Here is a 15,138-nt window from a genome sequence, read left to right on the forward strand (position 1 = left end):
AAAAATGCCTCAGGCATAAATTTGGTCACGTGGAATCAGTGAGCGGTTTGCACTGTTTGCCCTGTTGATCACCAAATCGTCGAGCACGCGAAACCAACACCGTACATCCCCTCTTAACCCCAGAACCGGCCGCCACAATGAGTCCAGGAATCGAAGCAGGACCGCTCAGCCTGCACGCCGAATACCTGCCTAATATCCGCCAAGTCAGCGTGCAGATATCTGCGCCCGCTGGCTCGCATCCTGAGATCGCTTTGTCCGAGTCGCGTCGCGCTGTGTCGGCGTCGCTTACCCTGCCTGAACCGGTTGGTTGTGTTTCGGAGACAATTAAGTTGCCGGCGAGGGTTACGGAGGGGTCTAGGCGTCTTCTGAGCAGTACGAGTGCGAATGGACATGGTGCTGGACAGGATACAGGTCTCGGGAGAGAATTCTCGTACCGGATGCAGGTTGATGATGATGATGGTGATGCTGAATTAAAGAAGCAGCGGAGCGCTGTGGATGAGCATATGGATAGTTTTGTTCCGTGGTCGGCGGGCGATATGGCGCCCTCTACTATATTACGATGCAAGCAGTGCGAGGGGATTATTATTGGCATGCCTACTGCCACTACCACCACCGCGTCTCCGTCTAACGAGAACAGTACAGTGCAGTCTTCGGGTTGGGTGTGGAAGGACCTGCCCAGCGGGAACTGGGCCGAGATGATGGATTTTTGGCATTGCCATAAGCCAGATCCGCATGAGGACGACGCTGATGGTGACCATCGGCATTTGACTGAGGATGAAAATTCCAAGGTCAAGGGTTATGGTGCGTCTAACCAGGTTTTGGCGACGCCAGGAACTGTGCTTGTGGACGTGGCCACTTTCCTTGTTTCTGAGATAGACTGTAAGGGCTTGAAAAAGGTAAGCCAGGGCTCTCTTCCCGATCATTTCCACGTTATACCCGCGACTCGGCGTTATTTTCCTTTGTGATGTCGTAGGAAGTGTGTTGTTTGCATCAATATTTAATTGCGCTTGGTGGGCAAAAAGAAGGAGACCTTGTCCCTTCCATGATCAGGCCTTCGATACAATTGCCCTATAGCTAAACGTCTTGTTTCCGGTGCCGTTGAGCATGGATGGTGGTCATAACAATAAGACGACTGGGGTTTTGTGGTGCAGAGTTATCCTCACCAGATGGATTTCTCACTCTATCCCCGTCTATTATTGTTGTGATCTTTACATGCTGCAGGCGTCCAGAGCGAGACTAAGCCTCGTTGTTTCTCCGTTGTTTGATCCAGAGGAATGGCTTCAACGCGATTATGACAAGGTACATGCGGGGTCGCTATCAGCTATCTGTAGTCAAACGAACTAGTAGTTACGGCTTAATATAACCTCATCTCGAAATTTCCCTTCAGTTGAATATATAGACATCTCTTGGTTGAAATAGCTGCTAATATTTCGGATTATCAGGTCGCTAAAGAACACACTGATGGATCTCTCCTGCCGCCTGACGAAGAGCTTCTATGCGACAGATGTGACGCACTTGTTGGTGTACAAGACACCATAGCTAAGGGGTGGAGACTGTTTAAAACAAGCCTTGATGCAGAGCTTCCGTCAACTGGAGAATCCGAGGGAGTACACTGGGAAAGCCACCCGACAGAGCTCGTGGTCGCTGCCCAGCTGCTGGAGCTCATCGAACGCGAGAGCGCCCGTAGATTCATCATCCACTGTGGGAAGAAAGACGGGCTTCTGGTAAGCCGTCCAATCCATCTGGGACTTGATTCCTGGCCTAGCCGGTTGACTGTTGTGTAGTTGTGGGTTTTTAACCCCGATATGCGGTATTCCAGCTCAAGCTCGGAACATAGCATTGCTTCGCAGCGGGCTATGAAGATATTCTTCCAAACGAAGGATAACGCCGAGGCGTTGCTTCATCCTGAGCCTGGAAAGACATCTTCTCTGTCGTTGGAAGAACTGAGGCTTCCCGCGAGCACCTATAACTCTCTCTTAGCGACACTAGGTGCAAGCAACACAATGCTTCCCCAGTCAGCAAGGACCTTCCAGGAACACTGGAAAGTGGGAGTCCTGCACCGCTTTGAGAGATGGAAACGGACTTGAGGGAAGGCACGACCTACGGTCTCGGAGATAAGCAGGCTCTTTCCTGAAGAGATTCAGTGAATGTTCGGCGAGACTCTTCGCTCGTGATTGATGATGGTCACTCAACGCTCTCACAACTACATCGTTTACAAAACCAGAATCACTCATTGAAACTGTCACTGCGTCTTGCAAGACGCGCAGAGCCGTTGTGGGTGTCACAAGGTTTCACATATTTAAAACACCAAGAACTAACCATCGTTGCAATAGCTACTATAGGGCATCGTTACAGTTGTCAGGATCTGCACTAGTTCCTCATCACCATGACTACAGCACACACCACTCACCAGTCCCCCGATTCAAGCGGGGAATACGAAGACGCCGCTAGTTGGGAGCACACCGAGTATTCGACCATCACAACGAATCAACCGGCTGCAGTCGATCCGCTATCTGATGTTTTTGCTAGACTCGATATCGGAGCGGATACAGAGCGCCCAAATCAACCTGCTATCACAAAGACAGACACTATCGCCTCTGGATTTTCGAATCGCGATGGGTCATATCATCCACTGGTGACACCAACTATTTTCATCACACCTCCCGAGACGGCAGGCGCGTCTATGCCAAAGCCTTAATCGGACTTGAAAAAGAATTCTTGGTGGTTAACGGTTTCGGGAGAGGAATGCATACCCTTTTTGGTTTGGTGGGCATCCTTGCCAATCTGGCACGCTGAGAACTACTATTTCTTGCCATGGGAAAGTCGGCGTGACACAGAGCCCGGTGTTACACATGGCGAGATGCAGATTAATATCATTATTATTCGGAGTTCTTCTGAAGCACCCTTTCCTTTGTCGGCGTTCGAATGCGGCTAGCCCTAAGAAAAGGAGAAGTAAAACAGCCATCAATTAATTTTCTTGAAGTAGACTATTCTACCACGTAGGCATCTCGCTATAAAGTTTCTGAAGATCAATGCTGTTCATTTGTAATTGGGTATTTAATTTTGATATTCATGCTCTCTGCGTGGCAAGGGCCGCAATTTAACCGCCCGCCCAACCTTCGTTCCACATATACACTCTGTTCATCTATTTACAATATTTGCATACATGGTGCCAACCGTCAAATCATCAAAATCATCTTTACATCATAATCGCGGTATCGACCAACTAGGCCTCAAACGGAGTCTCATATGGCCGCTCAGCCTGAGGCGTGATTCTGGCCAAGTGGCGTCTCTGTCCGTCGGCCCAGTCAAAGAGTGCGCTGTGACAGGCAACTCGGTTCTGAAAGAATGTCAGTTCGTGGAACGTTGGATTGACAGAGATAAGAGAGGTGACTTACATCCCAAACGACGACTGTACCAGCGCGCCATCTGACGCGGGTCTGGATATCCTGAGATAAGGCGATGTGATCGTAAAGGAACTTGAGAAGGTAGTCTGATTCTTCCTTCTTGTAGCCCACGATGTGGCGAGTGACTGGCGCGGGCCTGTTAGCTCTAATGTATTTGAGTGGATTGTATTGGGGGCATACATTGAGGGTTCACAAAGAGGGCCTTCTCGCCTGTTGTCGGGTGAGTTCGAACAATGGGGTGCTCTGTTGTGATGGGGTCACGACGGGCAATTCCGCCCTTGTTCAGGCTGTTGTTGACCTGCTCGACGCCGGAGTGCAAAGCCTTGAGGCCATGGAGGCGTTTTTGGAACTCAGGGGAGAGACGCCTGTAGGCTGAAGCCATGTCGGCGAAGAGGGTGTCCCCGCCGCTGGAAGGGCCATCGAGGAGGTAAAGGAAGGTTGTGCCGGGGGGTTGCTCTTCGAAGGTAACGTCTGAGTGCCAGGTGATGGAGTTGGTGTGGCCAGCAAGGAAGTCAGCGCCGCTGGTGTCCTCTGCTCCACGGTGCACGAGGTGAACCTCGGGGTAACCCTTTGGGGCACCGGAGGCTTGGTGGATGTGATGACGGCCAAAGTAGCCACCGAATTCGAGAGCCTTATCGATGGGGAGGTGCGCAAAGTCCTGGTCGCGGAATGCAACGACCTTCCTCTGGGCAACGAACAAGGCGAGCTGGTCCTTGCCCTCCTTTGTCAGTTGGCTTAGCTGGATACCGGTAACTTCGGAGCCGATACTGGGGGTGAGTTCATCTAGCTGGAAGTCTCCATCCTTGGGGAATAGATCCGGGAAGGTTGAGTCGGCGTCCTTTCCGTGGTCGTAGTGCTCAAAGGGCTGTAGTGGTGGGTATCTATACAAGACCTATTTAGATATGTTCCGGCACATGATTCTTGGGCATACTAACCTTTCGGTCTCATTGTCCCAAACGGGTAGGTAGTTGGGGAACGATGCAGCTAAGTACTTGCCGGTACCCTTTATCTCGTCCGCATGCTTGTAGGTCTCCCCGTATCCGATCAGGTTCTCCTTGTTGTGACCTCCATTTGTCTTGAGAAGCGACTTGGGTGGTGCGCGAAGGCTATTAACGGGCTCAGCAAGAGATGGTGCCATTATGTTTGATTTCAACAATTGCCAGATTTTGACTGTTTAGTCTTTGGATTAGCCACAAACATGACTGAGGACTGTCAACGAGTTATATAGAGCTTTTCTATCATCCGATTATCCGGTTCAGAGGCACTCTGGCGCAATGACTGCGGGGTATGATTGATCCTTGTCCCTGGCTTGGATAGGCCTTGAGTCAGCAAGGCGGGGTTCATAGTTATCCCATCACTACACGAGGATGCTCGTACACATAACGCAATAGGCAATTGGAGTAATTAGGACGAGAACGACGCGCAGATCAGATATGAATGAGATGTTTTGAATATTGCGTGATGGGACTGAGGAATGAGCATTGTCGATGTCGTCCGTGCATTTGATTTGGCGAACCCTATGTCGCTGCCAGAGAGAGAGTCGTTCAACCTGTTTATCAATCTTGAAACGAGAGTGAGGCGCTTGGCTTCGGATCTGTATTTGGCAAAGAAAATAGCAAGAGTCCGAAGCGTGGTGGGAGAATTGGTGGGAGAGAGCGAGAAAGAGAGCAAGTTGATGGGCCAAGCATGGCGCCATTGTCGCTTTTATTTGCGCAAACGGTCAAGACTGGGCTGCGCTTCTTCACCCCACCCAACTAAGTCGCGTCTCGTCTCGGGACTCGAACAAGCCTCGCCCATTGATCCTACCCGCAGTTCCACTACAATTGCCCCGAATTCAAATCGTCGTTCATTTAGACGTCCTTGCTGTCAAATAGACATCGCATATCCAACCTGTGTAGATGGGTTGCCGGATGCTGAAGTCAAGACACCTCCAAACTCTCCAGAAGAACCAAGGCTAACGAGCTTGGTTCGTCGAGACATCCGAATCGATCAGGAAACAGCCAGGCACCAATCATTGGTTAGCTAGATGTTGTGACGATGGTGACGATGGCGACATTTACTACCGCTTACGCCAATCTCAACACTCTCAAGGCGACGTTGTCCAGCCTCAAGATAAGCGACCGAAAACCCCCATGTGGCTCCAGTCTGCATAAAGCTAAAGCAGACACTAACGTGCATTTGATATCATCCCTCTCTCCTTACTCGTCTCTCATAACGCAACCACGGCATAGTTTGCGTGATGCCAGCTCCCATGTAGCTCTGGACTCCCGCGGCCCGGTTGAGCGTCTATGACTGGGCCAGCTTTGCACTATGATGGATTCTCGAAGAGAAAGCGTCTTCTTTGCCTCCTGCCTCCACTTCGACGTCTATCCTGTTGCGGTTTATGCGGAGATTATCCGTGATCTGGAATGAGCACAAGCCGTACTTCCTCCTTGCTCGCCATTTTGCCTAATATTATTGGGCTTTCAAGATACCGCGTCCATTATTTACAAGCCCGTAGGCGATTCTGTCAAGAACTGTTAGCCGATTTACCAATCAAAACAATGTCTTACAGCTCGAAAGGGAAAGGGGGACATACTGTGGAATCTCCGCAGGTGGGAAAAAAGGCAGCTCCGGCGCTCCCATGCTTCATGTTGTTGTCCCACACCGCGCTCTCAATCCACGATTGGCTATTATTCTTAAATGTTATCCACAGTTATGTGGGCAGCTCTCGATCTCTTAGAGTAGTTGGCGAAATGGATGTTCAAATGGCGTGATGGAATGGGCGAAGAGCAGGAGACAAAAAATAATCACCAACATGACAGACCGGGGAGCAGGAGGCTTTAAATTCTCCGACTGCCCGTACTCCGCGGAGTCGTTCATACTGCCAAATTACTTAGCTCACCATCCAGTGCCTCTGATTTGTCTCCCGCTATGGCGAGCTCGAACGACAAGATGGCTGTAGATGATGCCACCGCCGTGAATGAGATTAGCACTACTGCTGCCCCTGTCGATGACGAGACGAAAAAGAGTCCAGATGCTATCGTCGACTCAGATGTTTCTTCGAATTCCGAAAGCAAGGATCGCAGGCGATTCAAGGAATTCAGCGAGGCCGCATTTGAACAGACGGAGGACCCGAGATTCTATAAACCAATCCCGGAATACGAGGGCATCCATCGCTGGGATCCCGACTTCGACTGGACAGAGGCAGAAGAGAAGCGGCTCATCAGAAAAGTATACCCCGCTCATACTCCAAATATTGGTACCGAGTCATGAAAAGGCGCTAACCGAAAGGCTAGATCGATTGGAGAGTATGCACCTTTGCGTGCATCACGTTCTTTGCGCTACAGCTGGACCGTGGCAATGTGGTTCAGGCAACATCTGATACCCTGCTTACGGACCTCGGAATGAACACCAATGATTACAATACAGGTCAAACAATCTTTTACTGCGCATTTCTTTTCGCGGAGCTCCCATCTCAGCTGATTTCCAAGAAACTGGGACCGGACCGATGGATTCCCATACAGATGTTTTCTTGGAGCTTGATTGCTGCGTGTCAAGCCTTCCTTGAGAATAGGACCGGATACTACGTCTGCAGAGCACTTTTGGGACTGTTTGAGGGTGGCTTGTGAGTTAACCCTGATACTAGGCCATTAAAAGTTGCCTCATCACTGACAGCCATCAGCATTCCTGATACGATCCTATTTCTTTCGTTTTGGTATAAGTCGAAGGAACTACCAATCCGACTCAGTTTTTTTTGGGTCTCCTACCAAGGAACCGCAATTATCGGCGCCTTCCTCGCATTTGGGTTCCTCCATATTCGACGGGATGATGGAACCGGTGGGTGGAGATACCTCTTTGCTTACGAAGGTCTGATTACTGGAGTTATTGCCATTATTGCGGCCTTCTGGATGCCCCCTTCACCAACCCAGACAAAAGGAATTCTCAGGGGTAAGAATGGATGGTTTAATGAGCATGAGGAGAAGATCTTAGTCAATCGAATCATCCGCGACGACCCTAGTAAGGGGACAATGCACAACCGTCAAGCAGTCACTCCCAAGATGCTCTGGAAAGCTCTTTGGGACTACGATATGTGGCCTATATACTTACTGGGTCTGACCTGGATGATCCCCAATACCCCGGCAACGAGTTATATCTCCATTCAACTGAAGTCCTTGGGGTTCTCTACATTCCAAACCAATTTGTTGACCATCCCGGCTTACGTGATTTTCATCATCAATCTTCTCTTTTGGACCTGGATTTCTGAGCGCTTCGATATCCGTTTCCTGCTCGGGATTGTTGCTGAGGTCTGGTGCCTGGTGCCACTGATCGCACTCGCTGTCCTTCCAGACAACAGTAGTCCATGGGTATTATGGATTCTCAACGTGATCCTAATTGGTGCTCCTTATGTGCACGCTGTTGTTGTAGCCATGACCTCCCGAAATGCGGGTTCTGTGTCGACAAGGACGGTTGCTAGTGCGATATACAACATGATGGTTCAGGTCTCCAACATTATTGGCAACAACGTAAGTGGCCCACCTGTTCCCCGCGTCAGTTATTTGACAGGATTCGTATCTCTGACTGGCATCTGTAGATATATCGAGAGCAAGATAAGCCGCACTACCGCGTTGGAAATCGTGTTCTTATAGCACTGGCAGCTTGGAGCTTGGTACTCTTCATCGGGGCCAAGTACTACTACATGTGGCGCAACAAGTATGTGTACAGCCAAGGGACGTTCCTTGGGACCATTCATGCTAATACATATTACAGGAAGAGGGCAGAAATATGGGATAGAATGTCGAGTGAAGAGCGGACAGCATATTTGGCTGCTAATGGTAACAAAGGAAACAAACGGTATGGGCCTTTACTCACATATGCACCTCAACAGTAACTAATTGTCTCTCCAGACTCGATTTTAGATTTACTTACTAGAAGCCCGACACCGGATGTCGGGAATACCTCTGGCGCTAATTCCGGTGCCCTGGGTTATGCCTACTCTGTATATTTGCGTTTGTTGATAGACCCACCAGATACCTCCGCAAGACGGGAATATTTAAGACATCTTAAAAATATAGATGCATAAAGAATGTCATGCAGGATTATAGAGAACAATTTATTATTCACCAATGACATACTCACACCCCTCATCCCCGATCCAAACCTCGTGTCGCTTGCCAGCCGGCACATCTACCCTTGCCCCTGTTCCAAAGGTCTCCTTCTTGACCTCCCCATTGTGCAGCTTAGCATTATCGTCTGGATAAGTAATTGTCAAGGTACCCCGGCAGATGAGATGAGTTGTTAGGCCGCCATGCGTATGAGGAGGGTAGTATGCATTGCTATCCATGTCAGCAGCAGTCACAGCGCCGACATACATATTTTCCGGCATATATAGTAGACCAGTCGACTTACCTCCCATCTGCCCAGGTGAAAACATGTCTAAAACCCCAGTCCTTGACGAGGCGTTCGCACTCGTTGCGAGAACCAATGGAGTATGTCTCTACCATTGTCGTCGAGGTTTGTATTCAATCTTGACTCGATGCGAAGAAGACGAGAACACGATGGATTGGAAATACACTCCTCGTCAGTTGGCGGGGATTCAGGGCGATGACGTTATTTAGGCACAACAGCACTTCTGCCTTAAAGGCCTGTATTCATGCCTGAAATATAAGGCTTCAGTCGCTGACCCGTTTAGGAAGGCGCAATGGAGATGAGCATGCATCGCCGTACATGGCAAATGGTCCAGCTCCCGCCCATGGGAAAATATGATTTCTCTGTTAAAGCGCAGTGATTATTCGCATTATTACTCGCCAGATGCTGAAGCCTGGACTTTTTTCTAGAAATACATTGGCCCATGATTGATCCATTGTCCCATTTCTCGCCTGTCTTCGTTATTATGGTACAGTACCCCTTCTGTATCATGCGCTCATTCCCCACCGGGTCAGCAGGGAAGTGGCCCTCGATGCGACGAGGGTGCCGGTAATCAGGATTTTGTTTCGTCCATATCGTTGTCGCGCATTGGGCGAATGCAAAAAATGCGAAAGGCGTTGCAGTTGCCTGTTTCTTGATGCGGCGGTGTTGGAGTGATGCCCCATCCCCCCTCGAGGAAAGGGGCCCCTCATTCCAGGTAGGGATTCGTGATTTCCATTGAATCTGCACACAGTTTGTCAGTCATAAGTGCTAAAGAAACGAGACCGCGCTTCTAGGTGCCGGCTGCCTTACTTGAGATTACCGTATCAGCAAGGAGTCCCGCAAACATGACAATATTTGCCTGGAATGACCCAAACTTCCTTTCCTGAGCCTTGGCATTTTGGGCAGCGCACGCCGGGCATCTAAGAGCATGGTTAGGTGTGTTCAAGTTCGCGGGACATATGTTGTCTACTCACTGTCATTGTTTCATTGCTCTCTGGGCCGCTGAGCGGCTTCACGGACCGAACAATGTGAGCCCTCCGGATGGGCTGAGAAGAAGGCAGATCGTTGAGGGCAGGATGCTCGAACATGGTCAATGCGATGCGATTGAAGGTCAAAGTATCGGTGGCCGAGGATTTCTGGTTGCGTTTCAGTTGCAGAGCTAAGTCCTTTGGGGGCCCTTCCTTATATAGATCGGCTTGTGGTTAAATAGCCTGGGACCCGGCTGGGAATGCAGCCAAATCCTTGACTGTGCCCCCCCGGGAGATCTTCACATTAGCTTCGACCGATCGATTGGGGTGACAATTAGCATGGATTCAATACATCCAAAGAACAATTGCACGCCGACCCTTCCAGCACCTCCCCCAATCAAACCTGTCATGTCAGCGGCAGGACTTATTCGGATTGTTCGGATCTTCCCGTCCATGACTTGCATCCAATCCTTGACAAGGCAGAGTGATAGATACCGGTTTGTGAATTGTGTGTCGCTTCGCAAGCCTTGCTGGCTGCCAAAAAGCGAAACCCCTCAGAAAAGCAAAAATACCATACGGGAAAAATAGCAACGAGATCGCTGATTGGGCGATGGAACTGGCAGTGGCGCACATACTTTTTGGAACCGTTTACGCGACAGTCGATGTGAATTCAGTCATCGGCAAAATCTAAGAATATACGTGCAGATGTGACTGGTTTCCGAAGTTGACATCCATGTCAAGAGATCTATCCCATCTTTACTGAGACTGAGCGAAGTCAGACACAAATCACCCCAAGCTTGTGGTAACCAGCTGTTGATGTATAGGCGAGAACCAGAAACTGCCGGTAGTGCTCCATTGGCCCCATGTGCCTGCTGTCAAAGATTGTGGCCCCAGCGTTTATTATGGTCCCTCGCTTCGCCCGTTCGAGTGCAGTCAGCGGCCATGCTGGCTGACCATTCACCATATAAACTGTGCCCAACTACAGGATATGCCATGAGGCAAGGTCAAGAAAAGTTGCGAGTTCGGGAAGCACTAACTCTACCAGTAACAAATCGCCCGGCCGATACGCTGCAGAAGAAGGCTTGCTCAGCAGCGCCACTGTCCATTCAAACCTGCTCCACGGGCATGGTATATCCCTGGAGCTTCTTTTTTGGGTGCGCAATCCTGCGTCGAACTATCTGTATATTAATTTTGGGGTTCCGGCCCATTGGAGACAGTCGAATGAAGAACTATACCACATTCGGGGGCGTTCTTTATCGAGTTTCTCCTCGGTGTTCTCGGCTGAACCTGCAAGGCGCCATCCACACCCTTGCCAGTCGGCGTCTCGACTGGAATTTGGCGGATGGTACGTATTCCGTACTCCTGCGGAATTCAGGTATCTTCCCTGTCGATCACATACCAGTCGCCTCCGAGTGCTAGACTTTACGAATCGGAATTCAAAGCATGCGAAAGCTTCAGCTCCAGTCGTGTTTGAAATGCTCCATTCTTAGCAGACCCTGTTCTTTGTGTCTCCACGGTTGAACCGGCCTGCATGCAGCACGGGTCTCAAACTGAGCAGTGGGCTGTGCCGCTGCTGAAGCTGAACTCTATCATGGTCTGGGGTAAATGTCCTGTTTGAATCCCCACCTCCCAGAACGTCGATCAGATTATTTCTCAGGTCTTGGCTTTCGGACTTGGAGTGATGCATGGAGGTTGTCACGCAGGCTAGTGTGAGATGAAAATCGATACATAAACGATGTGGAGCTGACGACCTCCTGCGGGCTCGGCATCGGATTTGATCATTCTGAGGGCGATTATGCACAACAATATTTAAAGAATGCAAAACATGGTGTTCCCCGACGATGTCCGGCATCGACTCACATCATAATCCCTGCTGCGTTTTGCATAGGCGATGCAATACGAGATGATATGACCCCCGATAAGGAGCCATGGTCCGGACCCTGACAGTCCCTAAAGTTGATGTTCCGAATTCCAAATCGCCCGAAACACAAGTCCAATCGTCAAAGACCCGTTTTCCACGCTAACGAGCGTCAGCCGCCTGGATTCATCATCGGAATGGGAAAGACACTTTACCGTCAAGTTGATATCCATCTATTTGGAATGTGACAGGTCTAATTTTTGGGTTTGCAGCAATCTGCTCGTCAAATCATGACAGTTTCGGCTTTTGAATGGGTGAACCGTCTGCCTTCTCGCACTTCTCGATCATCCAATGGGTCTTCTCTTTGCCTCTCCGCTAATCCTTTCCTTTGCGTGGTTTTATTGTTTTGCTTTTCTTGCCCTCCAACCGTCTCTCCGGATTAGGAAAAGTGGCACGGTTGATAATGCAAGATCAGCCATCAGGACTCAGGAGCCCAGGCTCGTTTTTTTTTTTATGGGTCAGGGCTCCGATTCCAGGTTGTTCAATGAGAGCCCAATGTTAGCAATCTCGATGAAGGTCGCAAGTCGCAAAGCTTCGGCGGAACCGAGCTCCATCTTAACACACCGCTAGTCAACTAAAGCCATTCGGGGAAGAGGGAGTAGATCAATCACCAAAGTTCAAATGATCAGAGATTCATGTTGTCCGTCTGCTTTGCTTCAGGCAATACGAGGAACACGGAAGCTCAAGCAGCCAATTTGGGTGGATACAATTCGAAAGACCAGCTCTTTCCAAATAAAGTATATCTACTTTCTATTCCATTATGGACCCTCAGTTTCGCAGCCAGACGACACATGGAGAAGTCAAACCGAGGCTCGCGCAAGTTTCATTGACACAGGCAATGTCATATCTAGCTAAGGATTTTTACGCAAACGCCTCGTGCCGAACAGCCCCGGAAGCCAGGCTCTCCCCCTCTGATGGGGCCACTGAGCCGCTGAAAATCGTCATCACTCCTATCATCAGCCCCTCTTCGCGGTTTCAGAAAGTATACAACGATGAGCGCAGATTCAACAAAGAACCAGGTTCAACTGAGACAAGACCATCGTTTGCTTGTTACTTGTAGTTCTCAACGTTATTTCGCATATTCTACTGTACAGTGTATATGTGTGTGGCCAATTTGCAGACGCGACAGGCGAGCATAGTCACGATAAATGCGGGCCGATGAAGCCTCTCAGAGAGTGCCGATCGAGATCCAGTGTCCAGCACCAGGACAGATCACTTCCCCATTATCTAGGCCGGTCTATACTGCTTTTTCAACATGCTCATCAGTCGGCGACTTCTCCGCTAGCTCATCATCTGGAGCGCTTGTTCCAAATACTCCAGTCGTTTCGGCAGTAAGGCGTCGAGCGTGGCCATACTTTTTCCGCTCCTTGTGAATTTCCTTTGAGAGTTTCACAGCGCTCTGTTCCTGGTTGGTAAAGAGATAGTCGATCTCCTCGAGAGTGAAATTGGCCGTCTCAGGGTAGCAGAAGTATACGAGCGGGACGAAAGCAAAATTGGTGCACATGAAGATGAGATATGCCTTCCATTGAAGGCGGTTGATGATTACTGGTGTGATCATGACAACGAAAAAATTCTTCAGCACTTGTTAGCATGCGTCCCCCAGGCATAAACGCACTTCGGATTTCACTTACCCAGATCCAGTTGGACGAAATTCCCACTGCCGTCCCTTTCGCGCGTGCATGCAGGGGTAAAATTTCTGGCACATATACCCAAGGGATACAATTTACAGATGCCCCAAAAGCAAACATGTAGACGAAGAAAAAGGCAATAGAGGCCGAGGACGTCGCATGCTCGTTTTCCTTGCCCCTGAAGCTGAGAAGAATGGAAACCATCATCATGCAGATTCCAAGCGTAAACGAACCCCACATCATGGGTGCGCGGCGGCCGACTCTATCGACGAAGAATGTCGGGAAGAAGCTGCCGAGAACGAACATGATCTGAACGCAGCCGCCGATGATCATGGAGAGGTTGTGACTCAGGCCGACGTTGTTGCTGAGAACGGTGGGGATAAAGTATCTGAGTGGAGGCGATTGTCAGTGGTTGCTAATTGGTAAGATAGATCTAAACGTACACGATAAGATTGATACCGCCGACCTGATTCATAAACTGCATACCATAACCGAGGAGTCTGCATGGAATCAAAATTAGCACAGTGCCATCGTTTCGGGTCAGTTAACTTACACTCTGTATCCGGTTGAAACCTGGTCCTTCTTGAGGACATTCCTCCACTTGTACTCGCCGTGCTTTAGCTCGATGGCAAGGGCGTCGAGAATCTCCGTTTGTTCCGCCTGGATCTTCGGGTCATCCTTTGGCCTGCCGTAAACGTCGCTTAGAATCTGAAGTGCTTCGTCATTGCGTCCTTTCTGGTAGCAGTACCGCGGAGACTCGGGGACTCCAAAGACAAGGATAATAACGCACTGCACGAGAGAGGTAAGTATTCGTACACCATGGAAAAGAGCTAGGTGGCGCCTGACTTACAAATGCAAACAGCATCTGGCAGGCGATTGGGAGTCTCCATGCAATTTGCCCACCGACAAAGCTCATCCCAAAATCGAAGAAGTAACTCCAGAAAATCAGCATGATGATAGCGCAACGAAAGAGAAAAGACAAACCTGATGACGATGCCAACACCTACAAGCAGCGGCTCACTACAAACTAGCTTTCCGCGCTTCGAGGCCTCGCAGAGCTCAGCCTGCCACATGGGGACAGTCGATGTTTCAATGCCTGTCCCGATACCTGCGACGAATCGACCGACCATCATGTGGGGGACGCTATATGCTGATGTTTGGAGGGTTGCTCCAATCTTAAAAAAAAAACAACCGGGATGATTAGTGGTGGGAGACTACTTAGTGCGCAAAGGAATGGTCTGCCATACAATAACCCAAATCATAGCCACCCACATCGCGCGCCGTCGACCGAGTTTATCAGCAACGCAAAAATTTATCACACAGCCGCTAAAACAGCCCAGGTTGTAGATCGAGACGATGATGCCCATGAGACTGTCATTGGGGTGGTTCATGTGTTCCAGGAAGTTTTCGTTCTCGACGATGCCGGAGAAGACGCCTTGGTCGTAGCCTGGGGAGTGTTAGAGCATATTGGATGTTCGCATGGACCGTAGGAGGAATAATACCGAAGAGGATAAAGGCCATGCCACAAGCAGCCCAGATAGCGGCCTGGAGCGTGCGCCCCGTGCCGAACATGTTGATGTGAACCATTGTGGTGGATGGGTATAGAGTCGGGTATGGGGAGAGTTAAACAAAAAAGAAAAAGCGGAGGATGGAGTATTTATACAGGATATTAGGGCACATCTCCAGTTGCTCGCCCAGTTCTTTCACCAGGGAAATGACGCTGTCTGCAGATTGGATGTAACCACACGGGCATCCCCAGACTGGACGCCCAAAAGCGGCATCCTGAGCCAGCGCCTTCCACGGCTTCCCCGGATTTCTCCACGAGGGAC

The 15,138-nt window shown here is 49.9% G+C and overlaps 8 protein-coding genes across 8 annotated transcripts; 4 read left to right on the forward strand and 4 right to left on the reverse strand.

Moving 5' to 3' along the window:
- Window positions 1-137: 137 nt before the first annotated feature.
- Window positions 138-2,087, forward strand: ASPSYDRAFT_87382 (HECT-type E3 ubiquitin transferase; the record flags this gene model as incomplete). The annotated part of the gene is made up of 3 exons (XM_040851830.1): window positions 138-896; window positions 1,443-1,724; window positions 1,785-2,087. The coding sequence occupies 3 exons, from the start codon at window positions 138-140 to the stop codon at window positions 2,085-2,087; spliced, it is 1,344 nt and encodes a 447-aa protein (XP_040704611.1).
- Window positions 2,088-3,226: 1,139 nt separating this feature from the next.
- On the reverse strand, window positions 3,227-4,545 carry ASPSYDRAFT_29332 (TauD/TfdA dioxygenase family protein; the record flags this gene model as incomplete). The annotated part of the gene is made up of 4 exons (XM_040844633.1): window positions 3,227-3,340; window positions 3,399-3,550; window positions 3,588-4,288; window positions 4,343-4,545. The coding sequence occupies 4 exons, from the start codon at window positions 4,543-4,545 to the stop codon at window positions 3,227-3,229; spliced, it is 1,170 nt and encodes a 389-aa protein (XP_040704612.1).
- A 336-nt stretch (window positions 4,546-4,881) lies between these two features.
- ASPSYDRAFT_29333 (uncharacterized protein) lies at window positions 4,882-5,433 on the forward strand (the record flags this gene model as incomplete). Its single annotated transcript, XM_040844634.1, has 1 exon — window positions 4,882-5,433. One exon carries the CDS (start codon window positions 4,882-4,884, stop codon window positions 5,431-5,433), a length of 552 nt encoding a protein of 183 aa, XP_040704613.1.
- Window positions 5,434-6,341: 908 nt separating this feature from the next.
- Window positions 6,342-8,277, forward strand: ASPSYDRAFT_148187 (putative transporter; the record flags this gene model as incomplete). Its single annotated transcript, XM_040841791.1, has 5 exons — window positions 6,342-6,620; window positions 6,686-7,014; window positions 7,072-7,912; window positions 7,981-8,099; window positions 8,157-8,277. The coding sequence occupies 5 exons, from the start codon at window positions 6,342-6,344 to the stop codon at window positions 8,275-8,277; spliced, it is 1,689 nt and encodes a 562-aa protein (XP_040704614.1).
- Window positions 8,278-8,502: 225 nt separating this feature from the next.
- On the reverse strand, window positions 8,503-8,890 carry ASPSYDRAFT_29335 (uncharacterized protein; the record flags this gene model as incomplete). Its single annotated transcript, XM_040844635.1, has 2 exons — window positions 8,503-8,722; window positions 8,796-8,890. 2 exons carry the CDS (start codon window positions 8,888-8,890, stop codon window positions 8,503-8,505), a joined length of 315 nt encoding a protein of 104 aa, XP_040704615.1.
- Window positions 8,891-8,982: 92 nt separating this feature from the next.
- Window positions 8,983-10,258, reverse strand: ASPSYDRAFT_767146 (uncharacterized protein). Its single transcript, XM_040850868.1, has 3 exons — window positions 10,116-10,258; window positions 9,770-10,060; window positions 8,983-9,536 (listed from the first exon to the last, which is right to left on the reverse strand). Exons 2-3 carry the CDS (start codon window positions 9,881-9,883, stop codon window positions 9,075-9,077), a joined length of 576 nt encoding a protein of 191 aa, XP_040704616.1. The 5' UTR covers window positions 9,884-10,060; window positions 10,116-10,258; the 3' UTR covers window positions 8,983-9,074.
- Window positions 10,259-10,520: 262 nt separating this feature from the next.
- On the forward strand, window positions 10,521-11,613 carry ASPSYDRAFT_768792 (uncharacterized protein). Its single transcript, XM_040850874.1, has 3 exons — window positions 10,521-10,537; window positions 10,599-10,761; window positions 10,809-11,613. The coding sequence occupies exons 2-3, from the start codon at window positions 10,706-10,708 to the stop codon at window positions 11,251-11,253; spliced, it is 501 nt and encodes a 166-aa protein (XP_040704617.1). The 5' UTR covers window positions 10,521-10,537; window positions 10,599-10,705; the 3' UTR covers window positions 11,254-11,613.
- Window positions 11,614-12,918: 1,305 nt separating this feature from the next.
- Window positions 12,919-14,896, reverse strand: ASPSYDRAFT_147560 (putative MFS sugar transporter; the record flags this gene model as incomplete). The annotated part of the gene is made up of 8 exons (XM_040841726.1): window positions 12,919-13,262; window positions 13,297-13,697; window positions 13,753-13,809; window positions 13,863-14,098; window positions 14,160-14,244; window positions 14,294-14,484; window positions 14,557-14,756; window positions 14,812-14,896. The coding sequence occupies 8 exons, from the start codon at window positions 14,894-14,896 to the stop codon at window positions 12,919-12,921; spliced, it is 1,599 nt and encodes a 532-aa protein (XP_040704618.1).
- Window positions 14,897-15,138: the final 242 nt, after the last annotated feature.

The sequence above is a fragment of the Aspergillus sydowii genome (assembly GCF_001890705.1).
Source record: "Aspergillus sydowii CBS 593.65 unplaced genomic scaffold ASPSYscaffold_3, whole genome shotgun sequence".
Classification (NCBI taxonomy): Eukaryota; Fungi; Ascomycota; class Eurotiomycetes; order Eurotiales; family Aspergillaceae; genus Aspergillus; species Aspergillus sydowii.